Source organism: Mobula birostris, chromosome 4 (genome assembly GCF_030028105.1).
Source record: "Mobula birostris isolate sMobBir1 chromosome 4, sMobBir1.hap1, whole genome shotgun sequence".
NCBI lineage: Eukaryota > Metazoa > Chordata > Chondrichthyes > Myliobatiformes > Myliobatidae > Mobula > Mobula birostris.
In genome coordinates this window covers 74,385,735-74,408,936 of record NC_092373.1, presented here as the reverse complement: position 1 = coordinate 74,408,936, position 23,202 = coordinate 74,385,735, and the positions used below count along the sequence as shown (strand labels likewise).

Here is a 23,202-nt window from a genome sequence, read left to right as displayed (position 1 = left end):
ATTCGTCATATTCTATTAAAAACCCCTGTACCCCTTAAAAACGCTAAAAATACCCGGACTTGTGCTCTCTCACCCATGCCCAGCAACCCTTTTAATGTGAATTCCTGCATCCACAACTCCCTTAATTTATTTCTCATCATCTCTCTCTGTATCCCATACTTCCTGCAACTCAGAACTACATGTTCTACTGACTCCTCTTCCTGACATCCCTCACACAACCCTGTCTGGTGTTTCCCTATCATTTTCAATGTTTTGTTTAATGCACAATGCCCCAGCCTTAACCTAGTCCACACAATTTCCTCTCTTCTGTTTCTATTACCTACCCTAGTAACTGCAACACTCTTTTGTATTTGATATAAATGCCTCCCTTTCCCCTCCCTGTCCCATCTTTCTTGCCACATTCGGTTGACTTTATCCCAGATTAAAGTTGACTTCACCCCTACATGTGCTGGAACCCATAGAAATTTTACCTGACCTCCCTGATTTGCAATTCTTGTAACTAACTGAAGGACTTCATGAAGTACATCTTGCCGACTGTTTGTGTGAAAAGACCTTAAACTTGCTAGAACTGAGGATAAATCTGAGCATATCAATGCTTTGGCTTGTCTGGCTTTCTGCACCCATTGCAACGCAACCAACACTGCCAGCATCTCCACTGTAAACACTCCTAACTTATTAGATGTTCTTCTGCTGATTCCAATTTCTTTTGCTGGTATTACCAACCCAAACCCTGTCACTCCTGTTTCAGGTTCCTTCGCACCATCCGTATAAATGTGAGTATAATCACTATACTTTTCCATCACATGACAGTTAAATGCATTTACCAAATCTGTTTCATATCTTTCTTTCCTTTTTACCTCTAACAAATGCCAGTCTATGTCAGGCCATACAAGCTTCCATGGAGCTACAACCCGATAAACTACTGAAGGACTTATCCTCAGATCAAATACTCCACATTCTTTAGCAATATCATTCCCTACCCGACTAAAGGTATCCCTCTGAAACCTCCCATTTTCCCAGCACTCCTGCAACACTCCTTTAGTAGGGTGAGAATCATTGTGCCCCTGCAAGTTAGCCCAGTAGTTTGCCATCCCTCACTACCTCTTGTTTCACTACACTCCTTCTTTTCACTTTCTACCCCCTTCTCATACAAGGCTGGCAGAAACGTCTCAGCTAAATTTACTTCGGCAGTCCCATGATGAACCTGTGAGTCCATGGGCGGTGCCTCAATGCTGGCAGGCTGACCTGTCAATCTCACGGCTGGGAACACGATTCCCCCGGCGAGGTCATTACCGAGCAAGACTTCCACGCCTTTCATCGGTAATTCGGGCCTCACCCCGATCGTGACTAGTCCAGAGACCAAGTTGCTTTGTAGGTGTATCTGGTGCAAAGGGACGGCCTCTGTCCCTTCCCCAATACCTTTGATCTTGACCTCCCCAGTCTGGGTCTCTGAGCTAAACTCTAATACACTCTTCAGTATTAGTGACTGACACGCTCCCGTGTCTCTCCAGATCCATACTGGAACTGGTTTTAACTCCTCCTTCACCGACACCAATCCGGCCGAGATAAACCTCTCGCGCCCTTCCTGGACTTTGGCAGACCTGTCCTCTCCTAGCGGTTCGTTTACCAGCTCGATACGGCCAGTCAAAATCGCCGTTTTTCCTTTTCCCGCCTCCTCCTTTGGGGCAAAGCACCTGGACGCAAAGTGTCCGACTTTCCCACAATTATAACAGACGACCCCAGGAGACTTCCTACCAGACTGCTCCCGGTCTACCTTATCCTTCTCACCAGTCCCCGGCTTACTTTCTGACTTTTCTGGCGGACTCTCCCTGCCGTCCTGACTACCTTTCTGGTAGCCTTTACTCGGGGCAAACTTCATTTTATGCGTCAACGCATACTCATCCGCTAACTTAGCAGTTGCGGCTAATGTGGCTGCCTCTTTCTCATCTAGGTAGGGTCTCATACCCTCAGGGACACAACCTTTAAACTGCTCAATCAGGATCAGCTGTAGCAGTCTGTCATAATCCCCCTCTACCCGCTTCGAGGCGCACCAATGCTCACAATATGTCTGCATCTCATGGGCAAACTCTAAATACGTGCGGTCCCACTGCTTCTTCGCATTCTGGAACCTCTGCCGGTATGCCTCTGGGACCAACTCATAAATCCTGAGGATGGCCTCTTTCACCACCTCATACCTCTGGGCATCTTCCACGGAAAAAGCTGAGTAAGCTTGTTGGGCTTTCCCTTTCAGTACACTCTGAAGCAAAACAACCCACTTATCCCTCGGCCAGTCCTGATTTATAGCAACTTTTTCGAAATGGAGAAAGTACCGATCCACATCGGTATCGTCAAATGGGGGAACCAGCCTAACCTCCTGGGTTGCCCGGAACCCTCCACCTTGGTTCGGCACGGGCCCCTGCTCTGCCCTTATCTTTAACTTCTCCAGCTCAAATTCCCTTTCCCTCTGTTTCTCCTCTCGCTCCCAACTCTCTCTCTCTCTCTCTCTCCTGCCTTTCTAACTCTTTCTCTTTCTCCTGCCTTTCTAACTGCTTCTCTTCATGTTCTAACTGCCGTACCCGGAACTCGTGCTCGAGTCTCAGTTTTTCAAGCTGCACCTGTACCGCGTCTCCAGCAGGTTTTTCAATAGACACCACCTCCAGCTCCCCTTGGAGAAACACACCTTTAGATACATAGTGCTCTACAATAGCTCTGTGTATCTCCTCTCTCCTCATTGTCGACTTCCCCTTAGCAAGGTTCAACCGTTTGGCCACAGCTGCCAATTCCGCTTTCCTGGCATCCTCTAATGCCTCCAAGGTCAGCGCCTTTATAAATTCCTCAGCCTCCATTTCTGCTGTTTGTCTTTTCTTTCTTTCGGGAATTTTAACCCAATCAATTTACTCCGTCCGAAATTTAGTGGTCAAAATCGCGGACGAGAACCCCACTTATGTTACGTACCCCGTAACTGGGTTGCCAAACCAGCAGAAATGGATTACTCAGTTGGAGTCTGGATTACTAGAACTGAGAAAGTTTTATTAAAGAAACAAGCAACACAGTACTCTAATCAAAAGGATAATAAATGCAACAGTTCAGCAATGATAAACACACGTACACAGAATTAGGATAACAGGATCAATCAAGCTCTATCGTCGTCTAGGGGTAAATGACCAGTTTCAAAGTGACGCAAAGTTCAGTTCAATTGAATTCAGTTCAGTTCGCAGTAATCACTGCCATGGGAGATGGACAGTGGGGGGAAGGAGAGAGAGAGCAAAACGAATGAATATTCAAATGGCTTCCACACAGACCTTCGATATTCTTTGCAGTCAGCTTTCGGGCGAGCCCTTTGTGATGTCTTCTGAGGTCACCGACCGTGACCCCTCCGTTTCCAGATACGATCGTTTCTCTGCGGTGAACTTGGCACCCAGGCAAGGGCGGACACACACTAGGTTCCTGCTGATCGTGCCTTTCCACCCTGTGTGTCTATGGCTTGGTCCCGCGAACAGCCGTCCAAAACTTCCCACCGACTTGTGGGAGACGCACCGCTTCCAGGGTCTCGTTACCTCGGGGTGTCGTGTGTGTCTTACCTTAGCGAACCTGTCCCTTTTTATCCCCCTGCTGGGGTATCGCCTGTCCATCACTTCAAACAGTTCAGGGTTCAAAGGGGGAGCCGATCTTGACAGCTCTCTTTCTGTTAAACTCTCCCGTCCCTCCATTAACATCTCCAAATGCTGCTCCATTGTTTTCCTTATCTCTCTTTCTCCTGAAGATAGGTGGCAGACCAACTGCTGATCCCACTGGTGCCAGCACAGGACAGCTAACTTCTTAATCTATGTGTATTCTCGTCACAATTCTTAAATGTTAAAAAAGAACCCACATTTACCACCTCGTCTGGCAGCTCATTCCATACTCCCACCACTCTCTGTGTGAAGAAGCCCCCCCAATGTTCCCTTTAAACTTCCCCCCCCCCACCCTTAACCCCTGTCCTCTAGTTTTTTTCTCCCCTTGCCTCAGTGGAAAAAGGCTGCTTGCATTCACTCTATCAATACCCATCATAATTTTATATACCTCTATCAAATCTCCCCTCATTCTTCTATGCTCCGGGGAATAAAGTCCTAACCTATTCAACCTTTCTCTGTAACTGAGTTTCTCAAGTCCCAGCAACATCCTTGTAAACCTTCTCTGCACTCTTTCAACCTTATTTATATCCTTCCTGTAATTTGGTGACCAAAACTGAACACAATACTCCAGATTCGGCCTCACCAATGCCTTATACAACCTCATCATAACATTCCAGCTCTTATACTCAATACTACGATTAATAAAGGCCAATGTACCAAAAGCTCTCTTTACGACCCTATCTACCTGTGACGACACTTTTAGGGAATTTTGTATCTGTATTCCCAGATCCCTCTGTTCCACTGCACTCCTCAGTGCCTTACCATTAACCCTGTATGTTCTACCTTGGTTTGTCCTTTCAACATGCAATACCTCACACTTGTCTGTATTAAACTCCAACTGCCATTTTTTAGCCCATTTTTCCAGCTGGTCCAAGTCCCTCTGCAGGCTCTGAAAACCTTCCTCACTGTCTACTACACCTCCAATCTTTGTATCATCAGCAAATTTGCTGATCCAATTTACCACATTATCATCCAGATCATTGATATAGATGACAAATAACAATGGACCCACCATTACTATTTCCCCAAGAGCACATTTGACAGACCCACCACCCTCTATTTTCACTCAAATCCCTTTTAAAATTTTCCCCTCTTACCTTAAATCAATGCCATCTGGTGAACATTGATTCTCCTCATGATTTTATCCACATTAAATTCCTCTCTCTGGGAGAAAATACCCATCTATCCACTCAGTCTGTATAACTCAAGCCCTCCAGTCCCAGTAATCTCCTTGTGAAATTTCTCTCTATAAACTTACTTGTTTAGTGAGATCCTTCTTATAGCTTGGTGACCAGAACTGAACTGAAGTGTTTTGAGAAATTGGTCACAAAGCATATCAACACCTGCCTGAGATAACTTCAGTCTTACAATATCTACGGACACTGACACCATTCCTGGCAATCAGTTTGTTCGTGAAAGGAAAGAGGGATAACTCTGGGAAATATAGACCAGTGAGTCTTAAACCAGTGGTTGGCAAACTATTGGAGAATATTTTTGGAGACCGAGCTTATGAGCATTAAGAGAAGCAGAGTCTGATTAGGGATAGTCAGCATGACCTTGTTACAGAGCAAGTTGTACTTCAAAAGTGTGACTGGATGCTTTGAGAATGTGACAAAACAAATTGATGAAGGTAGAGCAGTGGATATGGTGTATATGGATTTTAGTAAGGCATTTGACAAGTCTCCCCATTCAGAAAGTCAGGAGAGACAGGATCCAGAGAGACTTCACTCTGGGGATTCAGAATTGCCTTGTCCACAGAAGGCAGAGGATGGTAGGAGATGGAGCACATTCTGCCTGGAGGTCAGTGAACAGTAATGTTCTGCAGGTTATCTGACTTGGGAAATAGAAAATGGAGTTCAATCCCCAAAAGTGTAAAGCGACACACTTTGGAAGTTTGAACTTGAAGGCAGAGCACAGGATTACTGGCACGTTTCTTAGCAGTGTGGAAGAACAGATGGTATCCATGTTCATAGATCCCTTAAAGTTGCCGCGGCTCTAGAACTCAATCCCATAACTAATGAAGGCTCATACATGAGATGCCTGGATGTCACACCAGGGGTTGTTGATTTTAAAATAAAGAGACTTTTTTATTAATTAGTATGTGGAATGTATTTTCTCAGTGTCACCTTTTGGATATGAGGTGTTCCTTGGATTGTTTACCTTTTATGCTAAATTGTTTGTCTTTGCACTAGCTCTGGGGTTTCCCTTTGTGTTGCAGGTGTCTCATTTGGTATCATGGGGATTGTTAACCTCTCTTTGTATTTATTACTTTTATTCAATTTAGGATCATTTAATTAACACAATATTGTCAATGTCTTGTATAGTAGTTGTTGGCTTTGGGGGCTAATGCTTCATCTGGACACCCATGTTGTCCGATTTGTCCTGTACTCCCATGTGCTCGAGGGTGTGTTGCAGTGGGGTGTGCCAAACCCTCTTTGCTGAGTCATGGTGGATCTTTGTCTGATTAAACTCAAACTGAGTTCTTATGTGTACTGTGAGTGATTTCAGTTCATCAAGGTCCTGTATAGTTTGCCTGAGCTGTGGCTAATTTTTTTTGGTTAATTTCTGTAATGAATCTTTAGTTTTGTTGGAATTGCCGAAGTCGCTGATTCCAGCACTTGAGTTTACACGTGACCTGCAGAGTACAAAAAATGAACTCAGTAGAATTCAGCTTATTTGGCAAAACAGAACACCACGGTCATTAGGCATGAGCAACAGTAGCAGGAAGTGGCCTCGTCCTTTACTGCCATCAAGGAAAATCGAAAAGCCCTGGAATTAGGCATGTCATTAACTCAGGGGAGAGTGCATGAATTTTCAACTAAAATGATGGGTGTGTTTTATGTTTCAGAAAAGCCTTCGTAACTCAATTATTGAACACCAAAAAACTGAACTCAAAGCGCACTAAAAATCCTTTACATATTTACGTCATCACACAAGACCAGCCTCTTAAAGTGGAACCCCAAATCAATGTTGGTGGTTGTGTATTATGTCCATTGCCACCAATTATGTTACCCTACACAGGTGTCCCATCCCCAGAATTCACTAAAACTGGCATTTGGAACCTGGAGCTTGGACAAGCCATCCAGCTCCGGTCCTATGTTCTGAAGGTGGAGTAACAGCAGGTGCCTCTGGCTCATCCTGGTCATATCATGTCAGCAGGGGTATGGTAACAGAATCCTCCAAATCTTGGTGGGCCGGTTTAAGACAATCTACTGAAATACATTCAGGTTTACCTCTCTTACCCATGATAGAAGCCTTTTCTCCCTGTTCCAGAACCCAGAACTGGCCATGGTAAGACCATGAGACCAAAAGATGTAGGAGCAGAATTAGGCCATATGGCCCATTGAGTCTGCTCCAGCAGTTCATCCTGGCTGATCCCATTTTCCTCTCAGCCCTAATCTCTTGCCTTCTCCCAGTATCCCTTCATGCCGTGACCAATCAAGATTTTATCTTCATTGAATCTGCCTTAAATGTACATAAAGACTTCGCCTCCACAGCTGCCTATGGCAAAGAATTCCATAGATTCAGCACTCTCCGGCAAAAGAAATTCCTCCTCACCTCCATTCTAAATGGACACCCCTCTATCCTCAGGCTGTGTCCTCTGGTTTTAGGCTCTCCCACCATAGGAAACATCCTCTCCACATTCACTCTATCAAAGCAATTCATTGTTCAAATCTTTGACATATAACATAAAAATAATTGAACCCAACACAGACCCTGTGGAATGCCACTCATCACTGGCAGCCAACCAGAAAAGGCTCCCTTCATTTCCACTCTTGGGCTCCTGCCAATCAACCACTGTTTTATCCAAGCTAGAATCTTTCCTATAATACCATAGGATCATAGCTTGTTAAGTGGCACCTTGTGAAAGGCCTTCTGGAAATCAAAGTACACAACATCAACCAATTCTCCTTTGTCTATCCTGCTTGCCATTTCTTCAAAGAATTCCAACAAATTTGTCAGGCAAGATTTTCCCTTGAGGAAACCATGCTGGCTACAGACTTTTTTATCATGTGCCTGCAAGTACCCTGAGACTTCATCCTTAATAATTGACTCCAACAGCTTCCCAACCACTGAGGTGGACTAACTGCCTTGTAGTTTTCTTTCTTCTTCCTCTCTGCCTTCTTGAAGAGTGGAATGAGATTTGCAATTTTCCAGTCTTCCGGAACCATGCCAGAATCTAGTGGTTCTTGAAAGATCATTACTAATGCCTCCACGATCTCTTCAGCCACCTCTTTCATAAACCTGGAGTGCACACCATCTGGTCCAGGTGACTTATCAACCTTCAGACCTTTCAGTTCCCAAGAACCTTCTCTTTAGTGATGGTAACTTCACACACTTCATTACCCCTGGCACCTGGAACTTCCACCATACTGCCAGTGCCCTCTGCAGTGAAGACTGATTCAAAATTCTGAATTCACTTCATCTGCCATTTCATTGTCCACCGTTGCCACCTCTCCAGCATCGTTTTCCTGCAGTCCAATAGCCACTCTCACCTCTCTTTTACACTTTATGTACCTGAAGAAACTTTTGGTATTCTCTTTAATATTATTAGCTAGCTCACTTTCATATTCCATCTATGCCTTCTCAATGTCTTTTTTAGTTGCCTTCTATTGGTTTTTAAAAGCTTCCCAAATCCACTAACTTCTCACTATGTATTATAGGCCCTCCCTTTGGCTTTTCTGTTAGCTTTGACTTCTCTTGTTAGCCAGAGTTATATCATCTTTACTTTGGAATATTTCTTTTGCTGTGGGATGTACATCTTCTGTGCCTTCCAAATTGCTTCCAGAAATTCCAGCTTCTGTTCCTCTGCCATCATCCCTGATTGATTGATCTCTTCCAAGCAATTCTGATCAACTCTTCATTCATGCCTCTGTAGTTCTCTTTGCTCCACTGTAATACTGATACATCTGACTAGCTACTTCTTCTCAAATTTCAAGATGAATTTGATCGTATTATGACCACTTTCTCCACAGGGTCTTTTACCTTAAATTCTCTACTCCTTTCAGGTTCATTGCACAAAACTCAATCCAGAATAGCTGATCCCCCAGTGGTCTCAACCATGAGTTGCTCTGAAAAAAAACATCTTGCAGGCACTCTAGAAGCCCCACCCTGGAATTTAGCACCAATTTGATTTTCCCAATCCATCTGCATATTGAAATCCCCCATGGCTATAGTAACATTGCCCTTTTGGCATGCATTTTCTATCTCCCATTGGAATTTGTAGGCCACATCCTTGTAGGATGCAATATCATACATGCCAAACTGTAACTGTGCTGGAAGTTCATCTTTCTTATTCCATATAGTACGCGCATTAGAATATAACATTTTCAATCCTGTATTGACCCCTTTCAATTTTGTACATCTTTTATGTTGCAGCTTTACCTGTTGACTGCTATTTTGCCCTATCAACAGCCTCTCCTCACTACACATTGCTTGTGTTTGTAAACCAGCTACCTCATCTTTAGCACTATTACCCACCTTTCCTACAATACTTACATTGAAATATTTGCAGCACAGGACACTAGTCACATCATGCTCAGCCTTTTGATTCCTAACTTTGTCTTAGGTCTCACCAAAATTTTCCTCCAGAACCTCTCCACTAGCTCTTCTAACAGTCAGGTTCCCATCCCCTTGCAACTCTATTTGAACCTCACTGTGCAGCATTAACAAACCTTCCTGCTAGGATATTAGCCTCCCTCCAGTTCAGGTGCAAAACATTCCTTCTGTACAGGTCCCACCTTCCCTGCAAGAGAGCCCAATGATCCAAAAATCTTATGCCTCCCCTCCTACACCAACTCCTTAGCCACTTATTAATCTGTATAGTCTTCCTAGTTCTGGTCTCACCATCAAGTGGCACGGGTGGCAATCATGAGATCACAAACCTGCCCTTTAACTTAGCACCTAACTCCATGAGCTCCCTATGCAGAACCTCGTCACTCGTCCTACCATGTCATTGGTAAATAAGTGCATAATGACCTCTGGCTGTTCACCTTCGCACTAAAGAATTCTGAGGAATTGATTCAAGATGTCCTGGGGCCTGGCACCTGGGAGGTAACATATTGGAATCTCTTTTTTTGCCTAAAGAACCTCCTGTCCATTCCTCGAACAATTGAACTGCCTATCACCACAGTGTGCCTTTTCTCCCTCCCTTCCTTTGTGAGTCACAGAGCCAGACTCAGTGCCAGAAACCCGACCACTGTGGTTTTCCTCTGTTCAGCCATCCCCCCTCAAACAATATACAAAGTGATAAATCTTTTGTTGAGGGAGATGGCCACAGGGGTACTTGAATGGTGTCCTTAACCCTTGCCCCCTTCCTGATTGTCCCCATTTTCCTGTGTCCTTCACCTTGAGTGTAATTACCTCTCTATCACCCTTCAATTTCCTCAATAATCCAGAGTTCATCCAGTTCCAGCTTCAACTCCTTAATCTGGTTGTTAGAAGCTGCAGCTGGACGCACTTCTCACAGTTGTAGTCATCAGGGACACTGGAGGTCTCCCTGCCTTCCCACATCCTGCAAGAACATTCCACTATCCCACCTGTCATCTCCACTGTCCTATCTGAGCAGATATAAAGAAGGGAAGGAAAAAAAATACGAAACCAAGAGCTTTTCTTTTCTTGGCATTTTCTGACTGAAGCCTCACTTAATACATGTGTGTTCAATAGTAAAGTGTAACCAGACAATTTAAAGTACAGACTCTGTCACGTTCTTTCAGAATCAGTTGTTTTAATGACAACACCTCATTCATCTAAACTCTAAACAATAAAAGCTTATTCCATTCAGCCTTAACTCAACTAGTTCTTCCCAGATATCAATCTGCTTCAAAGAGCTGAATAAAACTTCACTTAGTATGTACTCTGCAATTTATACTTTATACTTTATTGTCGTCAAACAATTGATACTAGAACGTACAATCATCACAGTGATATTTGAATCTGCGCTTCCTGCTCCCTGGATTACAAATCGATAGTAAATATTAAAAATTTAAATTATAACGCATAAATAGAAAATAGAAAAATGGAAAGTAAGGTAGTGCAAAAAAACCAAGAGGCAGGTCCGGATATTTGGACCCAGATCCGGGTCAGGATCCGTTCAGCAGTCTTATCACAGTTGGAAAGGAGCTGTTCCCAAATCTGGCCGTACGAGTCTTCAAGCTCCTGAGCCTTCTCCCAAAGGGAAGAGGGACGAAAAGTGTGTTGGCTGGGTGGGTCATGTCTTTGATTATCCTGGCAGCACTGCTCTGACAGCGTGTGGTGTAAAGTGAGTCCAAGGACGGAAGATTGGTTTGTGTGATGTACTGCGCCATGGTGGACTAAACCACACCTGTTACTTTGATTAAGTAGGTGAAATGTCAAGGTAATTATGCTGTTAACCATATATTTAAAAAATCACCCGAGTATTTTACAAAGAAAATTGCTTGTTTTTCTGTTAGTAGCCCATCATACCTAATGTTTTTTACATCAATTACAAATTCTTTATTTAATTTGAAAATTAATCATGTTTTAGGTTTCTTAACCAGATATTCTTTTCCATCCTTAAGGCAGCAATGAAGAAGTCAGACAGTTATCTAATTATTCCCTTGTAAACTCTGCATAGCTTTTAACCAAATCTGAAACCACTGATCTGACTTAGTCAATATTCCCACCAACCTGTTCACTTCCTTGGTGACTGGGTGAGGCTTTTGAGATGCTGGTGCTTTTTATCTCTGCTCCACTTCTGAGGGATTTTATTCCTTGCACTTTATCTTTTGGCATTGTAATTAATTCATGGAGCTTGCAATCGGGCAAAAAATAAATCAATGAACGATTGTTGTCCGTGTTTTTTATTGTCACGTGTAATTATAGAATTCCAAACTTTTGATTTTATTATGCAGAATTACCTTTGTCCATACAAAATACCGCAAGAGATTTCATGCCAATATCAGTTTATTGCTCAAACTTCACCCCTCACTAAAGTCAAAGTATTCCTTTTGTTTGTGCTGCTCTCTACCTTCTGTGGTATGCTGGCCAACATGCCGTGATTGTTCTGGGCAGGTCTGTTACTGTGTGCTCATATTCTGTTCCTACACACGAGCAGACAACATTCCAGCCTGGAGCTCCCACCTTACAATACCCTCATCTGTGAGTTCTGAGCATGAGCTGGGGCTAAACCAAGCATTACAGGTGCTATGGCCTTGCACTGACAATAAAGCTGCTCGTGCAATTAGAAAGCAAAGCTATACGGGTCAAAGTTCACCTGCTCTGCCAGTGTTGCCTGATCATTTGAGAGTTGGTTGTGGGGGAGGGATTGACTGCATGACTGTCTCTGAAATACTGACTTCGTCACTGAGCTCCCTTTCACCACAGGCATCAAAGAAATCTTTAACAGGTTGCAATAACCAATCCTCCATTCCTATCTGTTTGTCAATTGCCAGATCTCCTTTCCCCATGGGTTCCACCCTCTCCAGAAATGTTGATTGACCCTTTCAATGTTTGGCATTCTGTTTTTTGCTTTTGTTTCTGTAGAACTGTTCCCCGACATTGAGCAACCTTTATCAGTTTCTACCTACTCCAATTAATGTAGTTAATCAGGTTCATGAAATCCATTCCCCCCCAAATAGATTCTGCAATATCATATAGGGCAGTGAATGAGCAGTTCAGGGAGGCTGCTACATAAAACCTGTAATTCATCTTAAAGCTCTACATTTATTGCAGCCAGATTAATCAATTAGGTTGCCTACCTCAACTAAAATAGTGGTAGAATTATTTTTGTTAGAACATAATTAACAGTAGTTTAATGTTTTGAGTATTCATCACTTTAAAAAGAATCATTTCTTTGCCAGTGTTGTTTGGAATATATCTCATTATCCAAGATATTGAAGAACAATGAAACAGCTGGAGCCGCCTTTGAGTGTCAGGGTCAGGACGTCAGCGTGCTTCCTTCTCACCACTCACCACTGACAACTCAGTTTGTTTATGAAACAGCCATGGAATTGAGGTGCTGAGGTTGGTGGAAGTTCAGAACTGCGACAGGTTAGTGCACCTATAAAGCGACATGGGATCAAGGATAGGAAGCAGGTTTGTTTCGACGTAGTTTTCGAAATGTGCCAATGTATTGAACTTCAATGTCAAATTCTTGTTGCTGTTAGATTTATTGCAAAGAACATGAACTTTATTTAAAAAGGTTGTGTAATTGGTCTTCTGCATAATGAATTTATGCTTTTTCTAAGTCAGCTGTTCTGTTTGCAAGGATCCATGGCCTATACTTCCAGAAAACAAAGGGCACCACACATGTCCTGAAACAAAAGTACTGCAACTAGCAACACCACCAAAACTTCTAACAGGCTTGGAGAAGATCACAAGATCTGTAGTTGAATATTTGAATTCCAAGCTATCCATTTCATCTGCACTTTTCTTAAAAAAACAATAATCTTGTTTATGCAGGATCAGTTGACAGTTCTTAAAATTTCCAAGTATTACTATACTGTAGTCAGGGAACAGCAGAACAGTGATAGAATTACGGGGGCGGTAAAGAATGGACTTGGTTCTCCAAGTCTCATTCCAAAATTTGGGTTTGGTTTCCAATGACTTGGAAACACACAAGTGCAAGACAAAAAAATAACACAACATTATTTAGATGAGAAATTTTATGGGTGTAGTGTAAGACAGGTCCCAAAGAGAAGTTTTTGAGTGGGATTTGTATTTTATGGGAACAGACATAAGCACAAATTAGCAGTGGAACAGGTTATATGTGAAACACATATATAGGAGTAACAGAGGGGTTGTTGGCTTTGTGAGTAATGGTGGCAAACATCAATTATTTCCACTACAGAATCAGCATCACTGCAAGATATCCTCTGTTCCACTCCCACCCTTGTGCAGCATTGGGATCAGTTCAGGACGTTAGTCAATACCAAAGTAGGTTCACGAGACCAAGCAACCTTCAAATGTTCATATGAAATCAACATCTGACAGTTTTGATCATGTGTTATTACATAATAGATAGCTCCTAACACAAAAATAGTTAATCAATTATTCATAACAAAAATCAATTCATTAAAAGCAGCAGCTCATGTTAGTACATTTTAAGAATGCTATTTCATTCTGTATATTGTAGTGAAACTTAGGTTCACAATTTCCCAAAATTCGATAGGACAGAAATCAATGCCAGTGAACACCTTTCAGGAGATGTGTACATTTAAGACTAAAACACATAGAAACATTGAAAATAGGTTCAGGAGTAGGCCATTCGGCCCTTCGAGCCTGCACCACCATTCAGTATGATCATGGCTGATCATTCAGCTCAGAACACTGTACCTGTCTTCTCTCCATACCCCCTGATCCCTTTAGCTACAAGGTTCATATCTAACTCTCTCTTAAATACAGCCAATGAACTGGCCTCAAATGTTTCCTGTGGCAGAGAATTCCACAGATTCACCACTCTCTGTGTGAAGAAGTTTTTCCTCATCTTGGTCCTAAAAGGCTTTCCCTTTATCCTTAAACTGTGACCCCTCGTTCTGGACTTCACCAGCATCGGGAACAATCTTCCTGCATTTAGCCTGTCCAATCCCTTTAGAATTTTATACATTTCAATAAGATCCCCCCCTCAATCTTCTAAATTCCAGCGAGTATAAGCCTAGACGATCCAGTCTTTCATCATATGAAAGTCCTGCCATCCCAGGAATCAATCTGGTGAACCTTCTTTGTACTCCCTCTATGGCATGAATGTCTTTCCTCAGATTAGGGGACCAAAACTGCACACAATACTCCAGCTTGGTCTCACCAAGGCCTTGTACAACTGCAGTAGTACCTCTCTGCTCCTGTACTCGAATCCTCTTGCTATGAATGCCAGCATACCATTCGCCTTTTTCACTGCCTGCTGTACTTGCATGCCCACTTTCAATGACTGGTGTACAATGACACCCAGGTCTCGTTGCACCTCCTCTTTTCCTAATTGGCCACCATTCAGATAATAATCTGTTTTCCTGTTTTGCCACCAAAGTGGATAACCTCACATTTATCCACATTAAATTGCATCTGCCATGAATTTGCCCACTCACCTAACCTATCCAAGTCACCCTGCGTCCTCTTAGCATCCTCCTCACAACCAACACTGCCACCCAGCTTTGTGTCATCCGCAAACTTGGAGATGCTGCATTTAATTCCCTCGTCTAAGTCATTAATACATATTGTAAACAACTGGGGTTCCAGCACTGAGCCTTGCGGTACCCCACTAGTCACTGCCTGCCATTCTGAAAAGGTCCCATTTATTCCCACTCTTTGCTTCCTGTCTGCCAACCAATTCTCAATCCACATCAATACCATACCCCCAATACCGTGTGCTTTAAGTTTGCACACTAATCTCCTGTATATATGTGCCTATCTATCCTGTCTTTAGAAAACTATTATGGGACTTATATATCCTGCATCTTCTAAATTCTTCCCAGAAACTCCAGCTATTGCTGCTCTGCTGTCATCCCTACTGGTGTCCCCTTCCAATCAACTATGGCCAGCTCCTCACTCATGCCTCTGTAATCCCTTTACTCCATTATAAATAATGATATATCTGACTTTAGGTTCCCTCTCAAATTGCAGGGGGAAATTCTATATTATGAACACTGCCTCTAAGGGTTTCTTTACCTGAAGGTGCCAAATCAAATCTGGTTCATTACATAGTACCCAATCCGGAATAGCTGATCCCTACTGGGCGCAACCACAAGCTGCTCTAAAAAGGTGTTTTGTAGGGATTCTACAAATTCTCTCTCTAGGGATCTAAAATCTGCACCAATCTGATTTTCCCCAATCTCCTGCATGTTGAAATCCCCCATTACTTTCTTAACATTGACTTTTTGACATGCCTTTTCTATCTTCGGTTGTAATTTGTAGTGTACATCCTGGCCACTATTTGGCAGTCTGTATATAACTCCCATCAAGGTCTTTTTACCTTTTCAGTTTCTGAACTTTACCTGCAAGCATTCTACATCTTTCCATCCAATGTCACGTATATGGACGTAGCTGAGATGCAATTGTAGTTTGCGTCTAGCAATCCATGTAATAGATTAGGACTAGGGGACATAGCCTCAAGATTCGGGGGAGTTGAGTTAGGATGGAGGTGACAAGGAACTGCTTTTTGCAGAGATTGGTGAATCTGGAATTTTCTGCCCAATGAAGCAGTGGAGGCTACCTCAGTAAATATATTTAAGACAAGGTTGGATATATTTTTACACAGTAGGGGAATTAAGGGTTAAGGGGAAAAGGCAGGTAGGTGGAGATGAGTCCATGGCCAGATCAGCCATGATCTTATTGAATGGGGAGCAGGCTTGACGGGCCAGATGGTCTACTCCTGCTCCTATTTCCTATGTTTTTATATGTAATGGATTCAAAGGCAGACATTCCACCTCTCCCGGAAGTTCCAGGAGTCTCCCACATATTGATAGTGGCTCCCTGATGCCTGGAAATTATATACAATATCCTGAAAATCGATTTTTTTGAGAGGGAGAGGGAGAGGGAGAGCGAGCATCCTGATTGGTCTCTCTTCGTGCTAAGAGTGGTTCACAACCACTGGGCCACGAGGAAAAGATATGATTTGGCGATATGAAACAATATGAGTCAGTTGCACCTTTCCTCATTCCCTGTCACGCCCAGTGTTGAACTAGAACACACGCGAGGTCATTATGCATGTGAGATCATCCATGTCAGCGCAGGAAGATCAACTCCTTGAGCTTGCAAATGACAGCAGGCTAAAAAGTATATTTGACATAACATCTCTGCCGGCATTCTGGATCAAAGTCAAGGCTGAATATCCTGAGATAGCCACGAAAGCACTGAAAATGTTGCTTCCATTTCCAACATATCTCTGCGAAGCGGAGTTTTCTGCAATAAATGCAACAAAAACTAAATTGCGGAATAGACTGGACATAAGGAACCCCCTTCGAGTATCGCTGTCTCCCGTCACCCCTCGATGGCACCGTCTTGTTGCAGGAAAACAAGCCCGGGGCTCCCACTGATTCAGCGATACTGGTGTGTTGCAATGATTTTATATGTTCATACAAGGAAAACATGCGGTGTGTTTAATATCCAAACATTACTAAAAATGTTATGATGCTATTGACTTATCACTATATTCATGTGAGGAAAATATGCGCTGTGTGTTTAATATTAAATTTGTTATATAAACCCTTTTAGAAACGAAATTGAGTGTATTAGCCACTTATAACTGACTTATAGTTGACTTATCACCTATATTCCAGTCACGATTACCACCCCTGCCCCCGGTCGGCTGGTCCGCAAGAATATCGTCAATATTAAACAGGTCTGCGGTGCAAAAAAGGTTGGGGACCCCTGCTAAGGAGGCCTATCAGTTTTGTCTGTGGGCAGGCTTTACAGTCGATCTCAAAAATAATGACATTGTTGCTCACTGCACTGTTTGCAACGGTGACTTTTCTATTGCCCATGGTGGATTAAAATGTAAAAGACATGTTGAGGTGAGTTTAACAGGTGTCATTCGTTCATTAGCATAGCTAACGTTATTTAAACTAGCTGGCTGGCTGCTAAGGAGCTACACTATTGATGTCCTACGTGAAGAAGGCCAAACTCCCTGTAGACTTGCTTAAAATTGTAATCGAATAAACATGATAATATAAGTACATATTTTAATGTCACATTTTCTGCATATACAGAAGTTGGTTTACAGATGAGACAAGATCACTAAACAAAGTATTACATAACCCCTTGGAGGTCGACGGGGTGGGGGTGTGGATATAGGGTTGCGGGGAGCTGGGGTGCTACCTCCCTGAAATGAATTTTTGCGGGGTGGGATGTCTGCAAAGGAGGCAGTATATATAGCAGTGATGGTCACAGAAATGGATCTCGCAGGGCAGCAGTGCTGTGTTTGGGTGACCACTGTCACAATCAAGACAATTTCTTATGTTCTTTTTGTGGAGTGGGTGGTCATGTCATCTCCAACCTATACTCAGGTGGTTATGAGGTGTCCTGGTTTCCCTGCAAGTTTAAGCCTTGGGAATTCATTGCATGGGTCAGCTACCAGTTGGTCATGCTTGTGGTCTGCCAAAGATGCTATAGAGTAGTGGTCACCAACATTTTTAAGCCCAATATCCTCTACCTCGGCCTTACTAAAAGACAAGATCGACCTACTAAATCATTTAGAGAAAAAAACAGCTCAGGTTGTACTTCCAATTTGAGGCCTTTTATTTGGGATAATTGTATCTTAATTACATAAAATGCTTTTATCAAACTTTCAAATTAATTCAACCACATGAAAACACTGTAACTAGCCTATCGAACAGGCCGTAGCGGCATCAAGCTCATCTGATAACGCCTTGAATAAGCGGTGCAGAAGCACTTTTGCTCAAATCGAGTTTGTCAGTTTGACCACCAGTGTTATCACATGAGAATAGTCCACGACCTTCCCAGCTAAGTCTTCTGATGAATCACACAGTGATAATCCAGGAAGTCGGGAAAATCAGGATCATTACGGCACAGTGCTATAAAACCAACGCGCACACCACGCATTGCTGGGGCCCCATCAGTAGTAATTGCCATTAGTTTATGAATGGGGATGTCATTTTCACAGACATTTTTTAAAAATTCTTTGTAAATATCTTCACCTCTCGTTCTCTTCTTTAATTGCAAAAGAGTGAGGAAGTCCTCATTTGTTGTAAAATCCTGGAAAGCCATTCTGACAAATACAACAAACTGAGCTGTTTGCATTACATCCAGGGATTCATTGAACTGTCATGAAAAATATTCACAGAGTGACAAGTCCTTTAACACTTGTCGATCCACGTCCTCTGAGCCTCCAATCCCGATTTCAGCTTCTCAACTTTCCTGCTATTGGTAAACTGTTACTGAGACACTAGTATAAGTTTCAGGAGTACGCAAGCTAATAACACCACTGTTTTTGTTTCCCATTTCTTTACATTTGGGGAACGTTGGAATTTAAAGGGGGAGAAATGTTGTAATGTGAGCATTATAAAGATAAGTTAATATCAGTTAGGATCATGGTAAAGCTGTTTGTAAAGAGAGATTGTTTCCGGGGTTGCGGGGTTTTCCTTCCGGTCTTTTCTGCCCGGTGCGCATTAGTGAAAACCTCTGTATGCGAATATCATTTTACCGTGCAAGATAAAGTTGTTCCTTTTGGGCATGAGGTTGTTGAGTGGTCCTTTTTCAAAGTAGAAGTTACTATATATTTGCATCAAAAGGTTTATCAGGCATAATGTATTTGTGTTTTTATTTTTCATTTTTCTCAAGATCTACTGGGAACGTCTCAAAGATCAACCGGTCGATCGCGATCCCTGGTTGGTGACCACTACAAAATGAGCTGTCATTCACAAGTATGGTCTGTGGCATTTCAGTAGGGGTTGCTGAACTTTGTGCAGGAATGCGAGTGTTTCCAGGCAATTCTTGGAAAAGATCATCAGGCATTAGCATTGCTCATTCGGACATCTAAAAGCAAGACACTAATGTTAAAATGCTGAATAATCCAGTGTTTATTTTAAAATTGATAAATCAATATGAAACTTACAAAACAGTTGTGAAATCATTCAATTATATGCGGGAATAATTCAAACATAGGAAGGCCTTTCCCAGCCCAGGTAAAGTCCTCCTCTTGCTGCCTGGGAACTGTGCTGACAGTGAGAGCACTCTCCCTTGTAACTCCCGACAAAGTTGTACTCCACCTCCTACCTTATGGGTAACATGCTGGATCTTTCTACTGCAATCTCTTTGTACATCGAGTAAATAATACTTTCAATCTTCTCATGAAAATCGTGGATAATCATGCAGATAAAAGGAGGAGACTTTTCCATTCACAAATCTAGTGGACCCAGATACGAGGCTTATAAGTAACACTGAAGCATTTGAAACCATATTCAGTCAGAAATGATTCTGAGATCCCGACCATCATAGAATTCTTTAGCCAATTCACACCATTGTGATCTCAAGGAGAGTTTTATGCACTGGATAGCAGAGATAAAAGCTATGGAACATGATGGCATCCCAGCAGTAGTACAGAAGGTTGGACAGATGTTCTTGCCTCTCGTCAAGTTTCAAGATTGTTTAATGTCACTTCCCGTAAACAATTGTAAGGAGTACAAAATAATTGTTAGCCTGGACCTAATGCAGATCCAAAAAAAGGCCACAAAAGAACGCAATAATACTAAAAATGCATATTATAAATACATAAGATAACTTATATACGTAGATAGGTATGTATAGATATATCCATAAAGTGACACGAGGGTGTACATAAGCCATCCTAGTATAGTTGTAACAATGTCTCTACCAATAATGTGAAGGTTGAGAGATTGTGCAGGCCGGGTTTATTTTCCTTGGAGTGTACGTGAATATTATGGTTAGTATTCCATTGTGGATTTATTGAGTATGCCTGCTAAAAATTGAATCTCAGGGCTGTATATGCTGACATATATGTACTTGATACTAAATTTACTTTGACTTTGAATTTTGCATTTTGTGCGCATTGCTCTAGATATTTCTTAAATGTTGTGAATGTATCTACCTCCATCATTCTCTAAGGTAGTGTATTCCAGATTCATCTAGATGTGCACTTGAGTTACAAATGCAGAGAGTCTATGAACCAAGCATGATTGATAGAAATAGGTACTCGATGGTCTGTGTGGATGTGGTAGACTGAAGAGTCTGGCTCTGTGTCATATAACTATATTGCCGTAATATAAAAATATCCAATTAATTAGTCTGCCAAACAGCACGGGAGAAAACCAAAGCATCTACAGGAGACCCACACAGGCACATACAACATGCAGACTCCATGCAGACAGCAATGGAGATCAGGACTGAACCTGGGACATTGGAGCTGTGAAGGAGCAGCACTGCCCATTGTGAAGACCGAAAAGGGAAATTTCACTCTGGATTAAAAGTCTGCATGTAAAATATAAATAATCCAATGCTGGTATTTGTGAACCACAACAAGAATGTTTGTATTCTCATCTACTCTGATCGCAGCTTCAAAAAGATATGAATACTAGTCAGTATTCCAAATCAAAAGAAACATGCAACGAAGTTCAAAAGTAGAGACGGCTGAGATTCTACACGATATCTCAGTTTTGTATGTTTCTATTTTAAGTGTATATATATATATATATATATAGTGACGCCAAACCAAGCTATCAGACGATTGATGCTAATGAGAGAGGTAAGAGAAACAATGGAGAAACGTTCAAAATGCTAATGAGAGAGGAGAGAGAGAGATTAACGGAAAAGAAACACAATTCAGCTATTGACAGACCGATTACGTTGAACCTGAACTGTTTGAAGTTTGATGGACAAGTGATACCCCAGCAGGGGGATAAAAAGAGCAGGTTCGCTAGGCACGCGACACACCATGAGATCACGAGATAACGAGACCCTGGAAGAGCGGTGTGCCCCCACAAGTTGGTGGAAGTTTGACGGTCCGGTTCGCGGGAACTGACCATAGACTCGCAGGGTGTAAAGGTACGATCGGTGGGAACCTGGTGTGCGTGTCCGCCCTCGCCTGGGTGCCAGGTTCACCGCGGAAGAATGGCCGTATCCGGAACGGAGAGGTCACAGTCGGTGACCACAGCGGGATAGAAGACATAAAAGGATCCATCCAAAACCAACTGTGAAGACATCAAAGGTCTGCCTGAATCAAATTACACCCACCCCCTCCAATGGCACAACAGCGATTACTGCGAACTGTACTAAGCTGAACTGAACTCTGCGTCACTGTAAGACTGATCATTTTACCACTAGATTGCGATAGAGCTTGGTTGATTCCTATGACCCTAGTTCTGTGTACATGTGTGTATTATCATTGCTAACCTGCTGCATTTATATCCTTACGATTAGAGTACTGTGTTACTTATTTCTTTAATAAGACTTTATTAGCTCCTAGTATTCCAGACTCCAACGAGTGGTCCATTTCTGCTGGTTTGGCAACCCAGTTACGGGGTACATAACAATATAAAATATTTTATAAATATTTATATATAATGAGAACATGATGGTGCGATTTCAAAGGTTTCAACATTAAAAGGATCATCTTTTTTAACAAATAGTACTTATTTATTCACAAACAAGGCATTCAAAAACTTATTGCAGCTTGTTTGATTTTAAGCACTTTAAGCTAGAAGATGAAGACTTGTAAATAATTTCCAATCATATTTTCAACTGTCACATTTGCTTAGTAATTGGAACATTGTAAACGAATTGCATTAATTGTTTCTGAGCTAATGTGTCATACTTTCTATTTTATGAATTACTGAAGACAAAGCAGGACTTTTCTACGAATACAACATCAAGTGGAGGATACATGGTGTCGAATTAGGAAGAGATGGGATCAAGACCTTTCAAAAGATTCTGAGGGATTCTTGCAGGTGACTGACGTTAAATGTTATGTCTTTGTAACTACAAAACATAAAAGAATAAAGATAAAAATGGAGGCGGGGATAAATGTGTCTGCTTCGTGCTTACTTTAGTGAGGCATGTACATATGATGTGGTGGCATAATGATATATGCCATTCACTTACTTCTTACATATAAGCCATTAAGAATTTTGTAAACCAAGAATGTTTAATAAGACAATACATACACACAATCACAAAATACCATATCATTCAACTACTATATAGACATCCACATCATAATAAATTTGAAGTTGCCCTATTCAGGCCTAACAATTTAATTGCTGAAGAGGATTTCTTACTCTTGAGGGATAATGACTTTCCTGACAAGGGAGGTCACTCTGCTTGGCAGGTGAGAGTTGTGGCTGTGAAACAATCTCAGGTTCTGAGGCCTCCTCCATGGTGCTTGTAGGAGTTGACTGTAGGACTGCAGGAAATGGTTCTGACAGGTCTGGACACATTTCTTCTCCAAGATTCTCTTGTCATCTTTTGGATGTGTTGGCATCCTAAACAGTACCTAGCATGCTGCTCGATCTGCTGATCTACCTCAGGCCGTCAGACAAAGTTGTGATCCAACACTTTTGTTTTGACCATGCTGGATGACCAGCATGTAGCTCCTCTATCATCAGCTTGTATCTTACTTTTAGCAGTTGTCATCAAAATTCTCGGAAGTATCTTGCTGATATGACTCATTAAACTTATGGTTCTATGTAATTCACATTCTATTGCTCCAGGTTTCTTAAGAAGAGTGATAAATACTTCTTTTTCATCTCTTCCGGTATTATTCCAGTCTCATAAATGTCATTGATTAAATCAGTAAGTTTTTCAATTCTATAATCTTCAAGGGTGATAATTTGTTCTATTACTAATTCATCAGGAGCTGCTGCCTTTCTTTTCTTCATTTTTATTGCATTATGAACTCCAGATTTTAAAAAACTTGGACCTTCCATGTTCTTCATTTCTGGTTTTTCGTCTCAATCGTCTTCAAACAATTCCTGAATATACTCAGTCCATCCGTTCATAATCTCATCTTCTTCCATGGTAATGGTACCGTCCTTTGCTTTCAAATATCCACCTGAAGAACAGAGGAGCTTTTTACTAGTAATATTCTTGATTTGTTGATGTAACC

General features: G+C 42.0%; 1 protein-coding gene across 2 annotated transcripts in view; it reads right to left on the bottom strand.

The window, feature by feature from the left end:
* Positions 1-22,672: 22,672 nt before the first annotated feature.
* LOC140195949 (HEPACAM family member 2-like) overlaps positions 22,673-23,202 on the bottom strand; it is a 33,119-nt gene continuing 32,589 nt past the window's right edge. For both annotated transcript variants that reach the window (XM_072254638.1, XM_072254639.1), the window contains one exon: positions 22,673-23,148. In XM_072254638.1, coding sequence (XP_072110739.1) covers positions 23,100-23,148 — 49 coding nt within the window. In that variant the 3' untranslated portion in view covers positions 22,673-23,099. The remainder of the gene's footprint in view (positions 23,149-23,202) is intronic.